The 23,300-nt window shown below is 35.8% G+C and overlaps 1 protein-coding gene, 2 long non-coding RNA genes and 1 pseudogene across 3 annotated transcripts; all 4 read right to left on the reverse strand.

The window, feature by feature from the left end:
• Positions 1 to 564: 564 nt before the first annotated feature.
• Positions 565 to 22,048, reverse strand: LOC123198022 (annotated as a pseudogene).
• LOC123197890 (cyclic nucleotide-gated ion channel 1-like) lies at positions 7,908 to 8,640 on the reverse strand. Its single transcript, XM_044612392.1, has 2 exons — positions 8,213 to 8,640; positions 7,908 to 8,111 (listed from the first exon to the last, which is right to left on the reverse strand). Exons 1-2 carry the CDS (start codon positions 8,590 to 8,592, stop codon positions 8,093 to 8,095), a joined length of 399 nt encoding a protein of 132 aa, XP_044468327.1. The 5' UTR covers positions 8,593 to 8,640; the 3' UTR covers positions 7,908 to 8,092.
• LOC123197892 lies at positions 9,377 to 9,872 on the reverse strand. The gene is made up of 3 exons (XR_006497939.1): positions 9,803 to 9,872; positions 9,625 to 9,736; positions 9,377 to 9,532 (listed from the first exon to the last, which is right to left on the reverse strand). It is a non-coding gene; the product is annotated as an uncharacterized LOC123197892 (long non-coding RNA).
• LOC123197891 lies at positions 19,266 to 19,999 on the reverse strand. Its single transcript, XR_006497938.1, has 2 exons — positions 19,579 to 19,999; positions 19,266 to 19,474 (listed from the first exon to the last, which is right to left on the reverse strand). It is a non-coding gene; the product is annotated as an uncharacterized LOC123197891 (long non-coding RNA).
• Positions 22,049 to 23,300: the final 1,252 nt, after the last annotated feature.

Consider the following 23,300-nt stretch of genomic DNA (forward strand, 5'->3'; position numbering starts at 1 on the left):
TTCGATCTGCAAATTTGTCTGGAAAATAATGGTGGATTCTTCACCAATATTAATAACTAACCAGCTGGAAGGCATCAGATGCTAATAGTTGGCTTAATTTTTCCATCTGTATTATTCTTTTCTACTCCATAGAGTAAATGATAAAGTGATGATATAATAATTGGCCAGTGATGAGATTTCAGTGTTCCACGGCAAAAAAGAAGGTAATATTTAAGCAGGGGTAGGCCATATTGAGACAAAGATGACCGGAAGACAATTAGATATCATTTCTGGTACAGACCACGAGCATCATAAGAATTGGTAAATCTTTGATATGTCAATTTTCATATTGCAAGGTGCAGCCGTAGAAGAATATTAAATGAAAAAGATAAAGTAAAAGGCAAGAGATAAATACCTTCCCACGATATTGATTTTTTACTGCAATAAGCTTTGAGTTCATACAACTCAATTATGAAAGCGTTTTTGCATATACAAACTAATCTACGTAACTGTGTTTTTCTTTTTCTGTTACACAAGAACAGAACAACAATTTCATACAGCTAAAGACAGTTTACCTACTGTTCTTCAGCTTGGTGCATTAGCAGCAAATCTTGAGGCATAAATGGTGGCTCCTAAACTTGGTGAATTTCCAGTAGCCTTAGACAAGGCATCTTGCAAACGATTCTCTTCTTCACGTAAAGATTCTTCAACCTTCTTTTTACTATAGCGGAGCCAAGCTGCTTGTATGAAACAAGCTGCCCAAGTTTTCCACTGTTGTGAATAAAACCTAAAAGTATGTTGCAACTGCTTGCTGTGAAGCCGCCTGAATTGAGAGGCAACAAACTTCCAGTCATCGGCCGTTAAAGCAAAGGCTTCAGCTTCCGTAAGAGCTCTAACAGTTCTAGTTGAGATGGGGAGATTAGAAGAGGACTGAGGATCCAGAGCCCACGTGAGAAGTTCTTCATCACAGAAATCACCAGCCCCAAGATATCCAGAGTTAAAGAGACCAGTTCTTCCTCCATTGATAGTTATAGTCAATAGCTTGCCTCGCATGATGAAGAGCATTTCATCATCAGGGTCACCCTCTCGGACAATGTAGCTTTCGTCTGTATACAGCACTGGCTTGAGATGGTTGCACATTGCATCCAAAAGTTGTTAATCCATTTTTTCAAATTAAACACATACACCAGAGGAATCCAAGTTAAGAACGAGAGGGTAAATGGTGAAAAAAGACTTTAGAACAAAAGAGGAACTCACTCTCATGAGCAAATATTTCTGAATGAGTTCAAGGTAAGTGATGCTTTGAAGTTTTATGATGCTAGAGGTAAACAAAGGATGCCCAAGATTACTAGACAGTTTCATGTTTTTTCAGGTATGGGGTTTGTGGCTGAATATTCAGAGACTGCTTATGTTTTCTCTGAGAGCTGTTAACCGTTAAGGTTGTAGATGTACCTTCCACATAGAAATTCATCAAATTGAGAGTTGGAGACTTGCTAATCATATCACGCGATAATTCATTGGAACAAGAAGATTTTTCTCCTCCAACTAATGGCGCTCATAGGGTAACTTGTTTTTCTGGCTGTCTATTTGATTCAGTCAAACCTGGAGAGCCTATAGCTTTTGATGATGGAAAGATTTGGGGTGTAATCCAAGAAGCAAGAAATTTAGAGATTGTGGTTTCAATCAATCGTGTTTGTCTTAAAGGTTCTAAACTTGGATTAGAAAAATCTATAAATATCCCAGAAAGCAATATTCAGTTTAAAGGTCTTACTACAAAGGGTCTCATGAATCTTGAATTTTTTGCCTCTCATGCTGAGATGGTGGGTATTTCTTTTGTTTGAGATATCTATGATATGATATTGTTGTGCTTAGGCAAGAATTGTTAAAGTTAATGTAGAAATTAATTTATGTTGTTCCTATTATTTCCATTCTCTTGAATTAATTTAAATTACTTTGGTCAAAACTTGTTAAGTTAGTTGCTAGTGTTTTGGAATGTTAGTAGGGAATAAATAGTGAAAAAGTGGAACACTATTTTCGTATGTTAGTAGAACATAATTAGTGGGATAATGGGTTACTATTTTTCTGTATTTCAGTTATTATTTTTTGTATTTAAAATCTTTTTCATCTAATAAAATGTGGCAGTTCAACAGTAAATACTATTCTGCCTTCCTAGTGTTTAACAAAAATGTTGGGTGAGATTATGTGTTACAACTCCATCAGAATTAACATTTGTTATCAGAGCAAGGTTCAAGACCTTCGAAAACTTTCCAAATGGTAAACAATGTTAATGGAGTGAATATCTCACAGTCATCAATTCCAATTTTTCAGGCCAACAATTATACGGTCTGGAGTACGAAGATGAAAACTCTGTTTTTATCTCAAGACTTATGGGATTTGGTCAAAAATGGCTATAATGAAGATGGAGAAGGAGCTGATACTCACAAAGAGGTTTGAAAGAGAGATGCTAAGGACTTGTTTTTCATTCAGCAAGTTGTGGATGACACTATTTTTCCTCGTATTGCTACTGCAACAAGATCCTAAGGAGCATGGGATGCATTACAGAAAGGGTACCAAGGTACTGCCAAGGTAGTAACTATCAAACTCCAAACTCTTTGTTGAAAATTTGAGAGTTCATTCACGAAAGAGTCTGATGATTTGCATGATTACATTTCAAACATGATTAATGTTGTGAACCAAATTAGAAAATTGGGTGACAATTTGAATGAACAAAAGGTAATTGAAAGACTTATTAGAAGTCTGCCAAAAAAATATGAACACATTGTGGCTGCAATAGAAGAGTCAAAAGACTTGACTTAACTAACAGTCGATAAATTTCTCAGTTCTCTGTACTCTCATGAAGATAGGATGAAAAGATATGATGATGATGTTACTATTGAGCATACTTTTCACAGCCAGTTATAGGTCTCTTAAGATGACAAAGGTGTTGGTAATTCAAGTAACCAAGGGAACTTTTACAAAGGGCTTGTTGGAAATTTTTCACGAGGGAGACAAAGCAAGTTTGGTGCTCATTACGGGGAAGACAACTAATGTCTTAGAAATAATAATGGAGGTCAGAAAGATGGCTTGCAACAATGCTACTATTGTAAGAAGTATGGGCACATTAAGAGGTTCTGCAAACTTAAAGAGAAGTACGAAAATTTAGCTCAATAGAAAGAAGAGGATGAAACTGAAAGTGAGAGCCTCTTTGTTGCATGTTTTTCAACTAGAGAATGTCCTCCAGGAGTTTGTTAGATTGATAGTGAGTACAGCAATCACATGACAAGTGATTGGGAAATCTTCACTACTTTGGACAAGTCTATGACTAGCCAAATTACTTTGGGTGATGAAACAATTTGTGAAGCGCAACGAAAAGGTATTGTGAAGCTAAACTCCCTTGGCTTGAGCTATATAAAAAATGCCTTGTATGTTCCCAATTTGAATTCAAATTTATTAAATGTGGGTCAATTTTTGTCGGATGGTTATTCACTTGTCTTTGAAGATTCTACATGCTATGTGTTCAAAGATAAGACAAAAAATAATCTATTAGTTGAAGTACCCATGGCAAAAAAATAAAATTTTTCCTTACAATCTCATTGTTACCAATAATCATGCTTTGAAGGCAACATTGGCTGACGACAATTGGCTATGACATCATAGGTATGGACATTTAAATTTTAGGAGTTTTAAGTTAGTTATCTGAACAAAATTTGGTTGTTGGTTTTCCTATGATAAAACATATTGACAATGTTTGTGAAAGTTGTGTAGTTGGATAGCAACATCATGACTCTTTTCCGACAAGCAAAGCAAGAAGAGCTACAAGTCCTGCAGAGCTCATTCATGCAGATGTTTGTGGGCCTATGAAGATACCTTCCCTTAATAACAATAGGTATTTCATAGTTTTTGTTGATGATTTCAGTAAAATGACATGGGTATATTTTCTTAAGGAAAAGTCAAAAGCATTCCCTATCTTCAAAAGGTTTAAAGCACATACTGAGAAGCAAAGTGAGTAGACAATGAAAATTCTCAGAATAGATTATGGGGGACGATTTCTTTCCAAGGAGTTTGATACTTTTTGTGAAGAATCTGGTATTTAAAGACAACTGACAACCAGCTACACTCCACAACAAAATGGAGTGGCCGAGAGAAAGAATCAGAGTCTTGTGGAAATGGGAAAAAACATGTTGAAAGCCAAATCTCTTCCAAAACATTTTTGGGCTAAAACTGTCCTGTCCATACTGTTGCTTATATTATCAATCGATCTCCTACAATAGCATTAAATCAACAAACAACATTTGAAGCTTGGCATGGGTGGAAGCCTAAGGTAACTCATTTTAAGATTTTTGGCTGCACTGGATATGTACACATCCCATCTCAAAAGAGAGAAAAGTTAGATGATAATAGCATCAAATGCATATCTATTGGGTATAGCATTGAAACCTAGGGTTATCGTTTCTATATCCTTTCACTAACAAGTTGCTAATCAGTCGTGATGTTGTGTTTGATGAAAAAAATGCTTGGAATTGGAAGAGCATGTAGGCTGGTCCAACAAAAATTTCAGTTGCTGATGACTTTATTAATGCTACCATGAGTAAAGAAGATGATATTGGAGGTTTCAGTCCATCTACACCAGCTAGCAACCCTATTTCAACATCAAACCAAACCTTGCAATGCTCGTCCCCACCTAGAAAATGAAGATCCTTGCAAGAAATTTATACAAGCACAGAACAATGTCAATTTGCCCAAGGTGAGGAACCTACATGTTTTGAAGAAGCTATCAAATATGAAGAATGGTGCCTTGCAATGGATGAGGAAATTAAAGCCTTTGAAAAAAACAAAACATGGGAGTTGGTTGATCTATCGAGTGGGAAAGAGGTTGTCAAATTAAAATGGACCTATAAACTCAAATTTTTGGCTGATGGATCAATTCAAAAATACAAAGCAAGGTTGGTTGCATGAGGCTACATGCAATGTGAAGGCATAGACTTTAAAGAGACTTTCTCTCTTGTGGCAAGATTTGACACTATAAGAACTGTTTTAACTATTGTTGTTTATTATGGTTGGAAAATTTACCAGTTTGATGTAAAATCAGTCTTTTTGAATGGTGTTTTAGAAGAAGAAGTGTATATGTAATAGCCGAAAAGTTATGAGATTGTTGGATATGAAAATAAAGTGTATCGTTTGAAGAAAACACTCTATGGCCTAAAACAAGCTCCAAAAGCTTGGTAAGGAAGGATGACATTTCAACAAAAATGAATACTACAGAAGATCAAGTGAGCTAACCTTGTACAAGAAAACTAAAGGTACAAATGAAATTATAATTGCTTGTCTCTATGTTTATGATTTGATTTATACAAGCAATACTGATCATTTATTGAGTGAGTTTAGAAGTGTGATGGTAAATGAGTTTGCGATGACTGATTTAGGCATGATGAATTTCTTTCTGGGACTGGAAGTGAAGTAGTGTGATTTGAGAATTTTTGTGTCTCAAGAAAAATATGTCAATGATCATTTGAAAAAAAAAAAAATTACTTGGAAAATTGCAATCCTGTGAAAACTCCTATGTGCACTCACCAAAAATTCAGTTTCAATGATGGGGGAGAAAAAGTTGATGTGTAGTCTTATAGAAGCTTGATTGACAGTCTACTTTATCTCACAAATAGCAAACCAGATATTTTGCGAGCAACAAGTCTTCTATCCAGGTTTATGCAAAATCCAGGCAAACATCATTTAGGGGCTGTAAAGAGAATTTTAAGATACTTAAAAGGGAACTAGCTCATTTGGAATTTGGTATAAACATACTAACAATTTTAAGTTGATTGGCAGGTTTGATAAATGACCGAAAAAGCACAACAGGCTACGTTTTCAATTTGGGTACTAGAGCTATTTGTTGGAGCTCAAAGAAACAACCATCCATTGCCTTGTCATGTTCAGAAGCTGCATAGATGGCTGTTACTGCAGCGACATGTCAAGTAGTTTGGTCGTGAAGAATTTTAGATGATGTGAAGCAAACACAAGTTGAGGGAACTACCATTCATTGTGATAATCAATCAACAATTGGTATGACAAAAAATCCAATCCATCACAATCGAACAAGGCACATTGAGACACGTCATCACTTCATAAGGGAATTGGTCACAAAAGGAAGCATCAAAATAGAATACTGCAACACTAATGATCAGATAGCAGATCTGTTCACCAAGCCACTGCCATTGGAGAAATTCACATATTTAAGAGAGCAGTTAGGTGTTAAAGATTTCTACATTAAGGGGGAGTGTTAAAGTTAATGTAGAAATTAATTTATGTTGTTCCTATTATTTCCATTCTGTTGAATTTATTTAAATTGCTTTAGTCAAAATTTGTTGAGTTAGTTACTGGTTTTTTGGAATGTTAGTAGGGAATGAATGCTGAAAAAGTGGAACACTATTTTACAGTGTTGGTGGGATAGTGGAACACTATTTTCGTATGTTACTGCAACTTTGGATACCATCTTGCACGTAAACACTTCTCAGACAAAAGCAGACCTGAGGCCTCTTCTACATTAGAGCCACTTCTGTCGCTAAAAAGTTTCCCTTGTATATATTCATCCTTCTGTGATGAGCAAACCAGATAAGACTGAAATCTCAACTCCGGTAAATTAGTATCTTCTATTACTGTTTCTTTCCATGAGCCCTTCCTTTGTCAGAAAAAATTTAGTGATTCTAACTTATTCTGCAACAAAATCTGGTATAAGAATTTATATCAAAGTCTCCTCAATACCTTGAAATGAGGTGATTTTCTTATGTATAATTGAATTTTTGCCCAGTAGTATAGAGGGCAAGAGCCATATTGTATGCTTGTGCTTGTTGGACAAAATAGGGCACATTAATCACTTATAGACAAAATTATTGCGTTAATGAAATTTTTTGTCACCAACTGATTTACGCAATTCAGTGATTTACCACTTGATTTGATTTTTCCTTATATTTATTTAGCGGCTCCAATAATTAAGCAATGCAATGTTTAATATTTAAAACTTCTTTCTAATGAATCATTAGGTCCTGTTCATAAAAAATTTACCACTTTTAAAACTTTATATCCCACAACAAATTTTAACTTTTCTAAACATATAGACTCCCTCAGAAGAAATTATCCTTGAAAAAAAAAAAAAACTTCCTTAAAATATAGATTTCTTCTGGAAAGAAATAATTTCAAAAGCAATAAAAACAAGTGTAGGTTCATACACCAATGACATTTAATACTGGTCTAGCTGACTCTATATATATATATATATGTATTTATAGTTTCATTTTGAAACATAGTTCTTAATGATTTTTTTTTTCAAGAAATTATGAAATCCAAAATTATTTTTTATTTATATTTTCTTTAGGTTGCTAAGATTATTAATATATCAAGCCGTAAGAACTTTTTGCTATAAAAATAATTCAAAACAACATTCAACCTTCATTTACATGATAAATAATGTGAAAGTCGAAGATGAGTGATTATTATAAAGTAAAGTATGTTGCATGCTAAGTCGAAGGTCTGGACAAAGGGTAGAACCAAGCATAGGGAGAAGAGGAATTTCTTTAATTTGATACCTGTTTTGCTTTTTGTAAGAACCCTTTAACTCAAAGATTCATAGAAACCATTTTTTTACTCAATGCAGTTATCATGTTTTGCCTTTATTGTTATTGTAATTTTAGACATTGCAGTTGCTGGTAGCGTTGGATCTCACTCTGTCTCGGCTTGGTATTCGGCTCGAATTCACCCTGGTGTAGGGTTATGTATTCACTATTTACATAAGATGTAAGGACAATTATTCATAATCACGCCTCAAGCTTTTGCTTTCCTCGTGGAAGCATTCTTACTGACATTTTTATATTATTTGGAATTTTTTAGAGTTCTAGAAATTGTGGCATCGAGAATTTTCATGCTGCAGATGTGGCCAGTTAAAGCAAAGCAGGATTAGGTCTCATAAAAGCAAAAAGCATGAATGTAGAATAACAAGAAAACGTCATGTGTATCAGAGAAAGCCATAATTATACCAAAAAAAAAAAAGAGAGTTTAAATCAAAATATGCCGTGCAATGTCGAATCCAAGTGATGACGACTTCCCACTCCATAGCTGTAAGCGTTCAAAGCTTTTCCCTGAAACTGTTTTCAGAAAATAAGAAATTCAAAGTCAGCATATTTTCATGGGAGAGATTAGTTGAATGAACAGAATGCATGGTTTTCAAATATTTCATATCTCATACCATGAACGGAAACATCCGGATAAATTGCACTTCTTCAGGAGTGATTTGGGGCTTATTTCTAGTGGTTCTGGCTTATTAATGAACACATCTTTCAAGTCATAGGCTGTAATGGCGATGGCTTCCACATGCTTCAGCGTTTGAATGGTTCTGTTTGAGATTGGGAGGGTGAATGAGTGAGGCTGAGCTTGAATCCAGCAGACAAGTTCTTTCCCGATGATAGTGCCCTCTCCCAAATGAACATTTTCGCCATTGCTATCATCAATGCGGGCCCTGGAGGAGCTGTATGTCCATAACTTTCCTTGCAGCACAAAGAGAATTTCACTGATGGGTTCACCCTCCCGCACAACAAGAGTTCGGTCACCGTAGAAAGCTGGCTTCATACGTTTACACAGCTCCTTCAATCGTGACTCTTCCCATTTTCCCAACTCTTCTACCTTGATATGCATGCATTCAAGAACAAGAATAAGAATACAACCAACGTACAACCACTGCTTGAATATTTTGCCATAACATCAATAAGATATTCTATGTTTCATGACTAAATTAATTATATTTTGCTTTAATAAAATTAAGTAATTAAATAATTTAATAAAAGTTTATTGGTGATTTTTATGTGATTAATAAAAATTGTTCTATTATATACTTTATGGTGTGTTCAGTGTAGATTTTTGAGTTATTAAACCTTTGCTTAAGTCTCTCTTCCCAAAATTTTGACACAATTTTACCTATTAAAAGCATAGAATAGTACAAGTTCAACTCGGTTTGAAAAAGTTGAGCTTGAGCTCAATGAACTTTTTTAAAACCAATTTGAGTTTAGCTCAATTTAAGAGAAGTTAAGCTCAAGTTCGACTACAATATTGAGTAGAGTTAAGCTCATTACTATAGCTAAATTAAAATTGACCGAAATGACACAATTTTAATATAGTCAAAATAACGTTGTTTTAACTAATTCGAATCGAGTTTTTTCAAGTCAAACAAATTTTGGCAAGCCAAACTCCCCCCAAGACTCCCCAAGCTTGAGTTCAATAATATAAAGTCTTTAAGCTCAAGCTCGAAATTGAGTTTGTCTACAACAAACTCATTTTGGACTCGTTCAAGTTAAGCTAACAAATGAGTTAGAGCGAACTTGATTTGAGTCCACCACTACCGGATTCTAGGGATAAATATTGTTTCATATGCGGATTAATGTTACATAATAGAGCAAACATTTAGAGACTACAGAAATAGAGGCACTCACTTCCTTCAATTATTTTAAGCGATCTTCCGTCTTCATGTTGTTGATGATGTCCTCAGGTTTTTCACTCCGGATTGCAGATATGTCTGTTTTACAGGATCCATCATTCTTCTTAGGAAAAAAAAAATCAAATGTGCTTAATCTTAAGCATGTTGAGATAGATAGAACATGTACCAACCTGCATATTTCCAATTAAAAACACAAACAGCAGGGTGGAATAGATGATTACAGAAATCACATATATATTTTCCAGGGGAAAGGTACTTGGTTGGAGATTTTGACCGAAACAACTGCGAAAAAGGAGTAAATAAATAACGTGTTCCACATATCAATAAAGTTGAAAGATAGGCACAAACCTGAGAACTTGCAGACCCCATCGCAAACAGAACAAATATTTCTTCAGAAATGGCTTCATTTCCACAATTCTATATTGAAGAGCATCATTGAATATTCCAAAATCTGTGATATTTCCACCGGCTCCTGCTGTTTTATGACAACTTAGCTTCTCTAATTTATGATTACCACAGACAAAAGAGCTAAACTTCAATGCATTCTCGGAAATATATTCATTCCTCCAACATACAAGAACCCTGTCGATGGCAAAGCAATACCAGATTGCTCCAAATACCTGAATTCAGAACCAGAAAGTCAGAATTAATTCATCTACAACAAATAAGCGTTGGGTGGTATGAGAGCCAGTTGCAACAACTCCACTCAGTGAGATAGAGCCCTGATTGCAAAAGTTTTTCAAGCAGGCCCAAAAGAGAAGATTAAGAAGAAATCCAGAAGAAAGTGATTCTAGAATGTTCGATGCAACAGCTCAAATGGGGGACATTTGGCTCCCTATTAGCATAGGGAGATATGTGAAACGGTTATGGGATTGTATGAATTAGAGGGAGTGCGTGAGAGTGAGTTAGGAATTATCTTGATTATTGAGTCATTTCTTTTGTGTTTGGGGGAGACCAGGCCTCCAGTAGCCAGTGGTTATTTTTCTTTACGGAATACAACAGCCATTTTCTGGTGGTTTTCCTCACTAAATACATTTTCCGTATTATCAATTTCATTACTTCAATTTTCTGTTCCTTTTTTGCCATTACTTCACTTTTTTTCTTCAGCAAATTTGTGTATAAAAATTCTGTTGGAGTTGTGTATTGAGGAGTTTGCCGGAAATTTCATCCAGGTTCTCATCGGAGAGATTGGTTGACCTCTAAGAGTGCATCAGAAGTAACTGCTTAACTAGAATTTCTAACCAGAAACCAGTAGCAACAACTCCAGCCAGTCCATAGGAGTGACTGGTTGACCTGGTTCAACCAGTTGCCCCTGTGGCTGGAAAGTCACACCCCGTATAGCTTTTTGGGATGGGAGAGCCCGAATAGCACCTGAGTTCACTAATTGAATTTGAGTTAAAACTTACATGACCTCCATGCAAGTAAAGGAAAAGATTGAACACAGCTTTTGCCCATTTGGCGTTAGCAATAAATCCTGTCTGCTTGGAGGCATTTCTGATAGTTATCGAGAGTCCAATGACTAGAAGCATATATCCGAAAAGAAACAAGTTCGTTGTAGTCACGAAGATATTGTCCGTGGTTCCCCTTGTCAAATCCGGAAGTATAGTCTGCACACAAGTTCAAACAATTAGAACCTGAAAGAAATTACAGGTTAATAAACAAAATGGTGAAAGATTTGAGCTGACCAACGTCATTAACAAGACGGGTACTTGAGTAAACATGAAATGTTCAATCCCCTTCTCTTTTGTAATAGTCCCTAGTAAGATTTTTCTGATTACATTTGGAACATATAACAGCATGTAAGTATTGAAGAAGGCGACCACAGCGAAGGTGGCGTACAATTCACTGTTGATTTCCAGGCAATTATTTTGCGAATCGATCACATAAGCGTAGTAATGCAAAGGATGCATGAAGATGACTATCATGTAAGCAGTGAGAAAAGCCCCGTATCCCCAACGACTATTTAGGTCGAAAGTTTTTATTGCAACTTTCAGATAATGATGCAGGCGTTGCCAAATTCCTCGGGGATCATCACCTTCAATTTTAATTTCTTCTTCTGTTTTACCGTCCTCAACACTCAAGCCCTGAAGCTGAGCCGTCGACCTGCACATTAATACAAAGTAGTTTAAAGACTGCTGAAACCAAGACTTTCACTAACTTGCTAAAACTTACAATGTAGACTCACTTACATGATGAACAAGGCCAAAGTCTTAGGATTTCGATCTGCAAATTTGTCTGCAGTGGAAAATAATGGTGGATTCTTTACCAGTATGAATAAATAATTAGCTGGAAGCCTGGAAGGTGTTTGAATTTAGACACCGTAGAATAACATACCTGAATATTTGAATAAGCAAGGTTAAAGCAAGTGCAGAAGCAGGGGAGCACAAATTACAGCCCAAAGATGAAAGAGAGCTGAAAGATGATAAAGTTTTGCTTTATGCGGAAGTGTCTATTTCTTCATTAATCAAAGATACATATACATGAAGACAAGTACAAAGAAGCCATACCAATGGCCATACTTTATATAACAAAAGTTCCTTAGTTTAAGGTAAGCCACACATTTTACTTGCTCCAACTAAAGTTACTTAATTGAGTACAAAATGTTTAACCAAAAACAGTAAAAAAGGAACAACTTCAATATTCTAGTTTGCTAACACTCCTCCATAGAAATTGAAGTTGTTACACCAAGCAAGTGTCTCAATTTTTCAAATTGAGATTTAGGAAGAGGTTTGGTTAGGATATCAGCAACTTGATCAGTGGAGTTGCAGTGCTTTAAAGATATTTCTCCTGACTTCTCAGCCTCTCGAATTGCATGAAACTTCACACTTATATGCTTGGTTCTTCCATGTTGAATGGGATTTTTAGCTATTGAGATGGTTGATTTATTGTCAACATAAATAGTAACACTTTTGGAGAAATGACAATCCAAATCTGTGAGGAGCTTCTTCAACCAAACAGCTTGGTTTGTAGCATTAGCAGTAGCTATATACTCTGATTCAGCAGTGGATTAAGCAACAACCTCCTGTTTTTTTGAATTCCAACAAAACATAGCTCCTCCGAAGCAGAAGCAATATCCAGAGGTGCTTTTATAATCATCTTGGCATCCTGCCCAGTCACTATCTGAGAACCCTATCAACTCATCTTTTTGTTGACAAGAGAACCACAAGCCATAGCTATAGGTGCCCTTAACATTCCTTAAAATTTTTTTGGCAATTGACCAGTGGAAGATGCTTAGTTCTTGCATAAATCTGGATAGTAAAGAGGTGGCAAACATTAAATCAGGTCTGCTAGAGCACAAGTAAAGCAAACAGCCCACCAATTTTCTATATTGAGTGGCATCCATTTTTTCAGCTCCATCATTTTTCATAGGTTTTACATTAACAACAAGTGGAGTGGAAGCTGACTTGCAATTTGTCATATGGAACATGCTCAATAAGTCTTTGGCATATCTTTCCTGTGAAATAAAAATTCCATCAGAAAGTTGATGAATTTCCAAGCCAAGAAAGTACTTCATTAGGCCAAGATCAAACCTCTCAAATTCCTTTTCCATGTTGAGTTTGAATTCCAACAATTGAGTAGCATCTCCTCTTGTCACCAACAAGTCATCAACATACAAGGATACAATGAGTTTAACTTCATCATTTTGTCTCTTGATAAACAAGGTAGGTTCACTTTGATTGCATACAAATCCTAGGCTTAGTAAGTGTCTATGTATTCTACTATACCAAGCTTTAGAAGCTTGCTTAAGCCCATAAAGAGCCTTGTGTAACCTATAAACACACTCTTCTTTTCCTGGAATTACAAAGCCTTCGGGTTGATGAACATAAATTTCCTCATCAAGGATTCCATTCAAGAAGGTTGATTTGACATCAAAATGATGTATCTTCCAACCTGCTTTAGCAGACAAGGCAACTAAAAGCCTAATTGTGTCATACCTTGCTACAGGAGCAAAGGTTTCAGAGAAATCAGACCCAGGTTGTTGCATATACCCTTTAACTACCAATCTAGCCTTGAGTTTATTGACTGAACCATCAGGTTTCAGTTTTGTTCTGAATATCCACTTAACCCCAATTGGTTTATGGTCTGCTAGTTTTTTAACTAGACTCTAGGTTCCATTTTTTGAGATCATATTTAATTCCTCTTTCATGACATTTAACCATTCATTATTTGAGGATGCTTCTTCAAAGTTCTCTGGCTCTTTTAGAACTAAATTACACTTCCTATAAATGTCATCAAGTGATCTCATTCTTGAGGCAGGAACTATCTCATCACTGTTACTTTCATGCAACAACCTTTCAGTCTTGGAGACTGATTTTGAAGAAGTTATGGGTAGAGAATGGTCATCTAAACTATTTTCCCAATTCCAAGACTTTGCCTCATCAAATTTAACATTTCTACTAACCACAACATTTGAAGTTTGAGGAAGGAATATTTTGTACCCTTTTGAGACTGAACTATAGCTAATAAAAATTCCAATGTCAGCCTTGGAATCTAGCTTTGATATTTTCTCTTGAGGAACAAGGATATAGCAGATAGAACTGAAGGTTTTTAAATGATCCACTGAGGCTTTTCTTCCATGCCATTTTTCAAAAGGAGTAGCATTATCCAATGCTTTAGAAGGCAACATATTCAGTAGGTATATGGCAGTATTGGCAACTTCTACCCAGAACCTTTTTGGTAGCTTTTTTTCAAATAACAAGCATCTTGCCATTTCCATTATTGATCTATTCTTCCTTTCACTAACCCCATTTTGTTGAGGGGTATAAGGAGTGGTAAGTTGATGGACAATTCTTTCACTTCTACAGTAATCAGCAAATGCATGAGAGGTGTACTCACCTCCATTATCAGTTCTCAAAATGTTGATTTTAGTTGCTCATTGTTTTTCCATTTCCAATTTGAATCTTTTGAAAGTGTCTAGAACTTCACTTTTTAGCTTGAGAAAATAACCCTAACAATATCTAGTTAGATCATCAATGAAGAGTAGCATGTATTTGCTTTCATTCAATGATAAGGTATCCATAGGACCACACAAGTCAGAATGCAGCAGCTGTAGTTTTTCACTTGCTCTCCAACTACTTTTAGTAAAAGGCAGCCTTGTTTGCTTCCCAAATTGACATACTTCACATAACTCTTTGGGGTCAACTATGACAGGTAAGTTCAGAACTAGTTCATCATCATGCATACTTTTCAAAGCAGAAAAGTTGAAGTGTCCTAGTCTACTATGCCATAATTTTGATTCATCAACAACAGTGTTTACAGAATTAGCTTCTGGAAATTGCCATTCAACAACAAAATTATTGTCCTCCATACCCACTAACATAACCTCAAGACCATTTTTATAAAAAATAAAGCATGTATTATTCTCAAAGTTGAGAGAATATCCATTTTGCATCATTTGACCAACACTCAGCAAATTGTGACTAACATTGGGAACATAAAGCACATCATGTATGAATTTGGTACCTTTTGGTGTCTTGACTAGGACTGATCCTTTGCCTTTGACCTCTAGTAAGTCTCCATTTCCTATTTTGACTTTGGAGCAGAAAGTAGAGTCAAGATTAGTGAAATGTGAAACATCATTTGTCATATGGCTTGAACAGCCACTGTCAATCAACCAGGTTACAGGTGATTGATTTTTTTGTAAAACATGACATGAAGCCACAAACAAGCTTTCATTTGAGACTTCTTGATTTTCAACAATTTGAGCTTGCTGAGTATTCTGACCTTGGCTTGATGGCTTGTTTCTACACACTTTATCGATGTGTCCTTGCTGATTACACAACCTATATCTTACATTTGGCCTAAACCAGTAATTGTTAGGAGAATGACCTTTTCTTTTACAATGAGGACACAAAATAAACTTTCCTTTCTTATCACTTTGTGACTTGTTCTTATCTATTTTTTCATCTCTTTTGCCAAAAGATTGTTTTTTGCTGCCATAGCCACTCTAGTTTTTATCTTGAATTCTTATGCTCAAGGCTTGCTCAGTTGACTCTTCATGCCTTAATGCCCTTCTTTGGTCTTGAGCTTTTAAGGCATTCAACACTTCAAATAAGGTGAGTTCAGAGAAGTCTTTGGAGTCTTCCAGTGAAGAGATCTTAGCTTCATATCTCTCTGGAACAGTGAAAAGTATTTTTTCGACAACCTTTTGATCAGAAAGGGTCTCTCCCATTAACCTAATTTGATTCACCACTTTGAGCACTCGGTCAACATATTCTTTTACAGTTTCCACTTGCTTCATCTTCAGCACTTCAAACTCTCTCCTTAGGTTCAAGACATTCATTTGTCTTGACCTATCATTTCCTAAGGAGTCTTCCTTCAACTTGTCCCAAGCTTCTTTGGCTGTTTCACATGAGACAATCTTTGTGAAAACAACATAAGTTATTCCTTGATGGATCATAGACAAGGCTCTAGGACCCTTGGTCATCTCTTCTTCATGCATTCTAATTTGGTTCAAAGTTGGATTTGGCCCTAAAGGAGAGGGTTGTTTCTCCTCCTCAACATACTGCCACAATTCTAAACCCCTCAAGAATGCCTTCATTTTTACTGCTCATATGTGATAATTCTCACCATTGTATATTGGTGGTGACATAGAAGAAGACAAAGATGCCATGGAGCAATAACTGATTAAATAGTTTTAAAATTGGTTTTTTTTTTTTTTCAGGACAAGCTCATACACCCCTTAAGATCTCAATGCTTTGATACCATGTTTGAATTTAGACACTGTAGAATAACATACCTGAATATTTGAACAAGCAAGGTTAAAGCAAGTGCAGAAGCAGGGGAGCACAAATTACAGCCCAAAGATGAAAGAGAGCTGAAAGATGATAAAGTTTTGCTTTATGCGGAAGTGTCTATTTCTTCATTAATCAAAGATACATATACATGAAGACAAGTACAAAGAAGCCATACCAATGGCCATATTTTATATAACAAAAGTTCCTTAGTTTAAGGTAAGCCACACATTTTACTTGCTCCAACTAAAGTAACTTAATTGAGTACAAAATGCTTAACCAAAAACAGTAAAAAAGGAATAACTTCAATATTCTAGTTTGCTAACAGAAGGCATCAGATGCTAATAGTTGCTTTAATTTTTCTATCAGTATTATATTTTTCTACTCCATATACATATACAAATAGATTGATGTGTAATGTGATTGGATAATCCAATCTTCCTTTATGAGAATTTGGTGGGGGCTGGCGTGGTGATGAGTAAAGGAATAATAAAGTGATGATACAATACTTGGCCAGTGATGAGATTTCAGTATTCCACTGCTAAAAAGAAGGTAATATTGAAGCAGCGGTAGGCCATATTGAGACAAAGATGATAGGGAGACAATTATTATATCATTTCTGGTACAGAACACGAGCATCATAATAATTGGTAAGTCTTTGCTAAGTCAATTTTTATATTGCAAGGTGCAAGTGCAGAAGAATATTAAATGAAAAAAGATAAAGTAAAAGGCGAGTGACAACGCCTTCCCATGATATTGATTTTTGACGGCAATAAGCTTTGAGTTGATACAACTCCTCAATTATGACATGAGAGATTTCGCATATACAAACTACATATACACAACTGTGTTTTCCTTTTTTCTATTATACAACAAGAAAACGACAATACATACAACTAAAGACAGTTTACCTATTGTTCTTCAGCTGTAAAATCATGCTCGGATGGCTTCTGAAGCAGCATTGGTGGCAACCTCGCCTTCCGAGTACTATTTCGCCGAATTGCAAGAAGTGCATTAGCAATAAATCTTGAGAAATAAATGGTGGCTTCTAAACTCGGTGAATTTCCACTAGCCTTAGACAAGGCATCTTGCAAACGATTCTCTTCTTCACGCAAACACCTCTGGTTTCTTGCCATTTGTATTGCTCATAACGCCTCATTCGCTCCCTCAAGAGTATCAGGGAGCAATCGATGGGCCATCCACTGTTCTGGATCACGTCTTTTCACTTTCATCTCCTCTAATCTTGTAGTTGTGGACTGCAAGTATGTCTGTTTCACGGCATCAAAATCTATATTAATGGGCCTATTTCTGAAACTCAAGTCTCGTGCACAACTTTGGAAAACCAACTCAAACTTGAAGACATAATTTAAGCTATATTGTTGTATGAATGTTATGTTGACATTTAGGAGCACCACTACAATGCCCCCAAAAGAGACTATCACAATTCAATTCAAGCCTTGACATTAATATCAATCTGTTCTTCGTCTAGTTTTTTTATCCAAACTTAAATTTTCGTGTTTTTTAACTACCAATACAATATTATAATGACACTAAATAACATTATAACAACACTAGACAATACAACAATATGAAATTACATCATTAAACAATCTATTACTATGAAATCACGAGTCTAAATTGAATCATTTATAATGGTTTCTCTCGCTGATTTTATTATTCAATTATAAATACCTTTTTAACTAAAGAATTTTTTTTTTATGTTATACAGATTTTTTCTCTTACTAAAAGGCTGAGTGAAAAAAAAGAGATTATTGTTGTGTATTCTCTCTTTCTGTATGAGTTACATGTAGGGAAATGAGTTACTGCTATGGTATTTTTATTTAGGGTTTGAGATAAATGATATATATATATACACGGTTAAGAAAAAAGGTAAAAAATTCAATCTCAAGTAACCACTAGTGTATTTGTCCAAATTTTATTTTCACGCCTTTATCTACATCAATTAAATTAGTTTTTGGCTACAAATTCTACATGTCTATGTAACTTCATTCAAAACTCAACCTCTCTGTGGTAAGCATAGACTTCTGTACATACATACATGAAAGTAATAGTACAGCCATTCGTCTAACCTTAAATAGCACTATCAATTGTTACTAATTAACCATTCTTCCCTTCAAGTATCCTAGAGGTTTAAAGATCTTGGCATATGCAAACAAAGGAATGAACCACAAAAGATGATGCAATATTTCTAATCATTACCACCCAATTTATTACTCATTTTAAGTACATAGTTATTTAAGAGATAATGTGTCTAATCATTTTCTGTTTTTCTTTTTTAATTTCATGCTCAACAATTTTCTGCATAGAAACATATATTTATTAATGAAACAAATACTTGAGATAGGATAAAGGTTATATTAGGTCAATCAAATGAATCGTTAGGCCCTGTTCATAAAAAATTTTAAAACTGATCTTATATATATATATATATGTATGTATGTATATATGTATTTATAGTTTTTATATGATAAACCCCATGATTACAATATGTGTCGAGTCTTTGGATCCACTTTTTTTTGTTTCTGGGCAGTTTATATGATGAACTTATCCCTACAACATTTCAAGCTAAGGTAAAAGCTTCTCGCTATATAAATAATTCAAAACAACATTCAACAATCACTTACGGGATGAACAACGTGAAAGTCGAAGATCAGTGATTATTATAAAGTAAAGTATGTTACATGCTAAGTCGAAGGCTTAGACGAAGGGTAGAAACCAAACATTGAAAGAAGAAGAACTACTTTAATTTGATATGTTTGTTGCTTTTTGCAAGAACCCTCTAACTCAAAGATCAATAGAAATCATTTTTTAACTCAAAGCAGTTACCATGTTTTGCCTTTACTATTATCGTAGTTTTAGACATTGCAATTCCTGGTAGGGCTGAATCTGGCTCAGCCTCAGCTCGGTATTTGGCTCAAATTCACCTGAGTTTATGGTCATATATTCACCATTTACATTCTTGCTGACATTTCTGTATTATTTAGAATTTGTTAGAGCTCTTGAAATTGTGGCACCGACAATTTTGATGCTGCAGAGATGGCCAGTTAAAGCTAGAGTAAAAGCAAAGCAGGATTAGGCCTTATTAAAGCAAAAAGCATGAATGTAGAATAACAAGAAAACATAATGTGTATCAGCGAAAGCCATAATTATTCCAAAAAAATAAAATAAAAAGAACGGTTTAAATCAAAGTAAGCTCTGGCAATATTGAATCCAAGCGATGACGGCTTCCGGCTCCACAGCTGTAAGCATTCAAAGATCCCTGTTTCTGTTTTCAGAAAATAAGAAATTCAAAGTCCGCATATTTTCACGGGAGAGATTAGTTGAATGAACAACAAGATGCATGGTTATCAAATATTTCATATCTCATACCGTGAACGGAATAACCAGGTTAAATTGCACTTCTTGAGGAGTGATCTGGGGCTTATTTCTGGTGATTTTGGCTTATTAATGAACACGTCTTTCAAGTCATAGGCTGTAACGGCGATGGCTTCCACATGCCTCAGCGTTCGAATGGTTCTGGTTGAGATTGGGAGGGTAGATGAGTTCGGTTGAGCTTGAATCCAGCTGACAAGTTCTTTGCCAATGATAGCGCTCTTAAACGAACATTTTCGCCATTGCTATCACCAATGTCGGCCCTGGAGGAGGTGTATGTCCATAGCTTTCCTCGCAGCACAAAGAGAATTTCACTGATGGGTTCCCCCTCCCGGATGACGAGAGTTCGGTCACCATAGAAAGCTGGCTTCATACGAGTACACAGCGTCTCCAACTGCGTATCTTCCCATTTTCCCAACTCTTCTACCTTGATATGCATGCATTCAAGGACTAGAGTAAGAAGACAACCAACATGCATCCAATGCTTGTGGAATCAAATCAAAAGTTGATATATTTTGCCATAAAATCCAGAGTTAAATCAATAATAAGATTTTCTACGTTTTATGACAATATGGGTTATAATGTACGTGCATAGTTTAGTTTAGTGTGGGTTTTTAGGATATTGGACATTTAATAACAAGGTTCACTAATCGCTCGGTTAGGTATTTCTCTGAAATCTAGAACACAATAGTTTTATCTATTAAAATCAATCATTTAGAGAAGTTTTAAGACAAGATTAGACACTACATCAAGTGAATTTCAGAAATTCTACAGATTTAGGAAGCACAAAACATTAAAAATTCTTATAACCCTAGAGACCTATGTCATATTTTACGGTTGGATAAGAGCTATGGTGAGCTCGAGCTTCGACCAATGCAAGTTCAACTTGGCATAAAAATTTTGAGTTTGAATCTAGGCTTGAGTTTGACGAGCTCCCTTTAAATCAATTTGAATTCAATTTAGTTTGTGAGGAGTTAAGTTCGAGTTTATCTACAGTTTCAGCCGAGTTTAACTCATTACTAAAGTCAAAATTAACTAAAACGATATTGTTTTAAAACATACTAATCAAAATAATGTCATTTTAGCTAATTCAAATTGAGTTTTTTTTTGTTTTTGATCTTTCCTAAGCTTGAGTTCATTAATATAAAATATTTATATTGAAGCTCACCTAAATTAAGCTTGTTTTGGACTTATCCAAGTAAAGTTAGCAAATGAGCTCAAATCCACTCGATTTGAATCCACCCCATCTACGGATTTATGTTGTTTCATGTACGGATTAATATTACATAATGGAGCAAACATTTAGAGACTTCAGAACTAAAGGTACTCACTTTCTTCAACTTTTTTAAGCGTTCTTCCATCTTCATGTTGTTGACGATATCCTCAGGTCTTTCGCGTGCAGATTGCAGATAAGTCTGTTTTACAGGATCCATCATTCTTCTGAGAAAAAAATAATAAATTCAAATGTGCTTAATCTTAAGCATAATGAGATAGATAGAACATGTACCAACCTGCATATTTCCAATTAAAAACACAAACAGCAGGGTGGAATAGATGATTACAGAAATCACATATATATTTTCCAGGGGAAAGGTACTTGGTTGGAGATTTTGACCGAAACAACTGCAAAAAAGGAGTAAATAAATAATGTGTTCCACATATCAGTAAAGTTGAAAGATAGGCACAAACCTGAGAACTTGCAGACCCCATCGTAAACAGAACAAATATTTCTTCAGAAATGGCTTCATTTCCACAATTCTATATTGAAGAGCATCATTGAATATTCCAAAATCTGTGATATTTGCTGTTTTATGACAACTTAGCTTCTCTAAATTATGATTACCACAAACGAAAGTGCTAAGTTTCAATGTATTCTCGGAAATATATTCGTCCCTCCAACAAAAAAGAATCCTGTCGATGGCCAAGCAATACCAGATTGCTCCAAATACCTGAATTCAGAACCAAAAAGTCAGAAATAATTCATCTACAACAAATAAGTGTTGGGTAGTAGAAGAGCCAGTTGCAACTTGCAACAACGCCATCCAAGAGTCCATTGGAAAGACAGGTTGACCTTTAAGAGTTCATTGGAGTAAACGTTTAACTAGAAGGTCTAACTAGGGACCCGTTGCAATAACTCCAGACCTGAGTCCGTAGGAGTGACCGATTGACTTAGTTCAACTAACTGCTCCTTCAAATGGATGGAAAGTCACACCCCTTTTAGCCTTTTGGGATGGGAGTGGCCGAATAGCACCTATCGATTAGAACTAACTGAATTTGAATTAAAACTTACATGACCTCCATGCAAGTAAAGGAAAAGATTGAACACAGCTTTTGCCCATTTGGCTTTGGCGATAAACCCTGTCTGCTTGGAGGCATTTCTGATAGTTATCGAGAGTCCAATAACTAGAAGCATATATCCGAAAAGAAACAAGTTCGTTGTAGTCACGAAGATCTTGTCCGTTGTTCCCCTTGCCATATCCGGAAGTATAGTCTGCAAACAAGTTCAAACAATCAAAACGTGAAAGAGATTACAGACTAATAAGAAAAATGGTGAAAGATTTGAGCTTGCCAACGCAATTAAAAAGACGGGTACTTGAGTAAACATGAAATGTTCAATCCCCTTCTCTTTCCTAGTAGTCCCCAGGAAGATTTTGCGGATTACATTTGGAACATATAGCAGCATGTAAGTATTGAAACAGGTAACCACAGCAAAGGTGGCATACAATTCATTGTTGATTTCCAGGCAATTATGCTGGGAATCGATCACATAAGCGTAGTAATGCAAAGGATGCACGAAGATGGCGATCATATAAGCAGTGAGAAAAGCCCCGTATCCCCAAGGACTATCCAGGTCGAAAGTTTTTATTGCAACTTTCAGATAATGACGCAGGCGTTGCCAAATTCCTCGAGGATCATCGCCTGCAATTTTAATTTCTTCTTCTGTCTTACCGTCCTCAATACTCAAGGCCTGAATCTGAGTCTCCGACCTGCACATTAATACAAAGTAGTTTAAAAACAGCTGAACCCAAGACTTTCACTAACTTGCTAAAACTTACTTTGCAGACTCACTTACATAATGAAAAAGGCCAAAGTCTCTGAATTTCGATCTGCAAATTTGTCTGGAAAATAATGGTGGATTCTTCACCAATATTAATAACTAACCAGTTGGAAGCCTGGAAGGCATCAGATGCTAATAGTTGCCTTAATTTTTCCATCTGTATTATTCTTTTCTACTCCATAGAGTAAATGATAAAGTGATGATATAATAATTGGCCAGTGATGAGATTTCAGTGTCCCACCTCAAAAAATAAGGTAATATTGATGCAGGGTTAGGCCATATTGAGAGAAAGATGATAGGAAGACAATTAGATATCATTTCTGGTACAGACCATGTAACACCCCAGGTCCAATAACCCGGCCCACTGTCAAGATATTGTCCACTTTAGACACACAGTCCATCATGGGTTTGCTTCTGGGCTTTGCAACCCAAAACGCGTCTTAACAGTTAAGGAGCTCACAGGCTATTTAACCAATCCAATTCTCCCACCACTAACCAATGTGGGATCCATAGACAGAGCACACACAGACCCAGCATCTCTCCCGTGCTTTGTCGATGTGGGATTCGCCTAAGGGTATCACATACACCCCCCCTTATGGGACTCAGCGTCCTCGCTGAGGTTTGCCCCACCATCGTTCAAGAGGACACGCGGAGTTGCTCT

This window comes from Mangifera indica, chromosome 15, assembly GCF_011075055.1.
Source record: "Mangifera indica cultivar Alphonso chromosome 15, CATAS_Mindica_2.1, whole genome shotgun sequence".
Lineage (NCBI taxonomy): Eukaryota > Viridiplantae > Streptophyta > Magnoliopsida > Sapindales > Anacardiaceae > Mangifera > Mangifera indica.

Coding starts and splice junctions, on each gene's coding strand:
- LOC123197890 (XM_044612392.1), bottom strand. CDS start 8,592: ATGAAGCCAGCTTTCTACGGTGACCGAACTCTTGTTGTGCGGGAGGGT.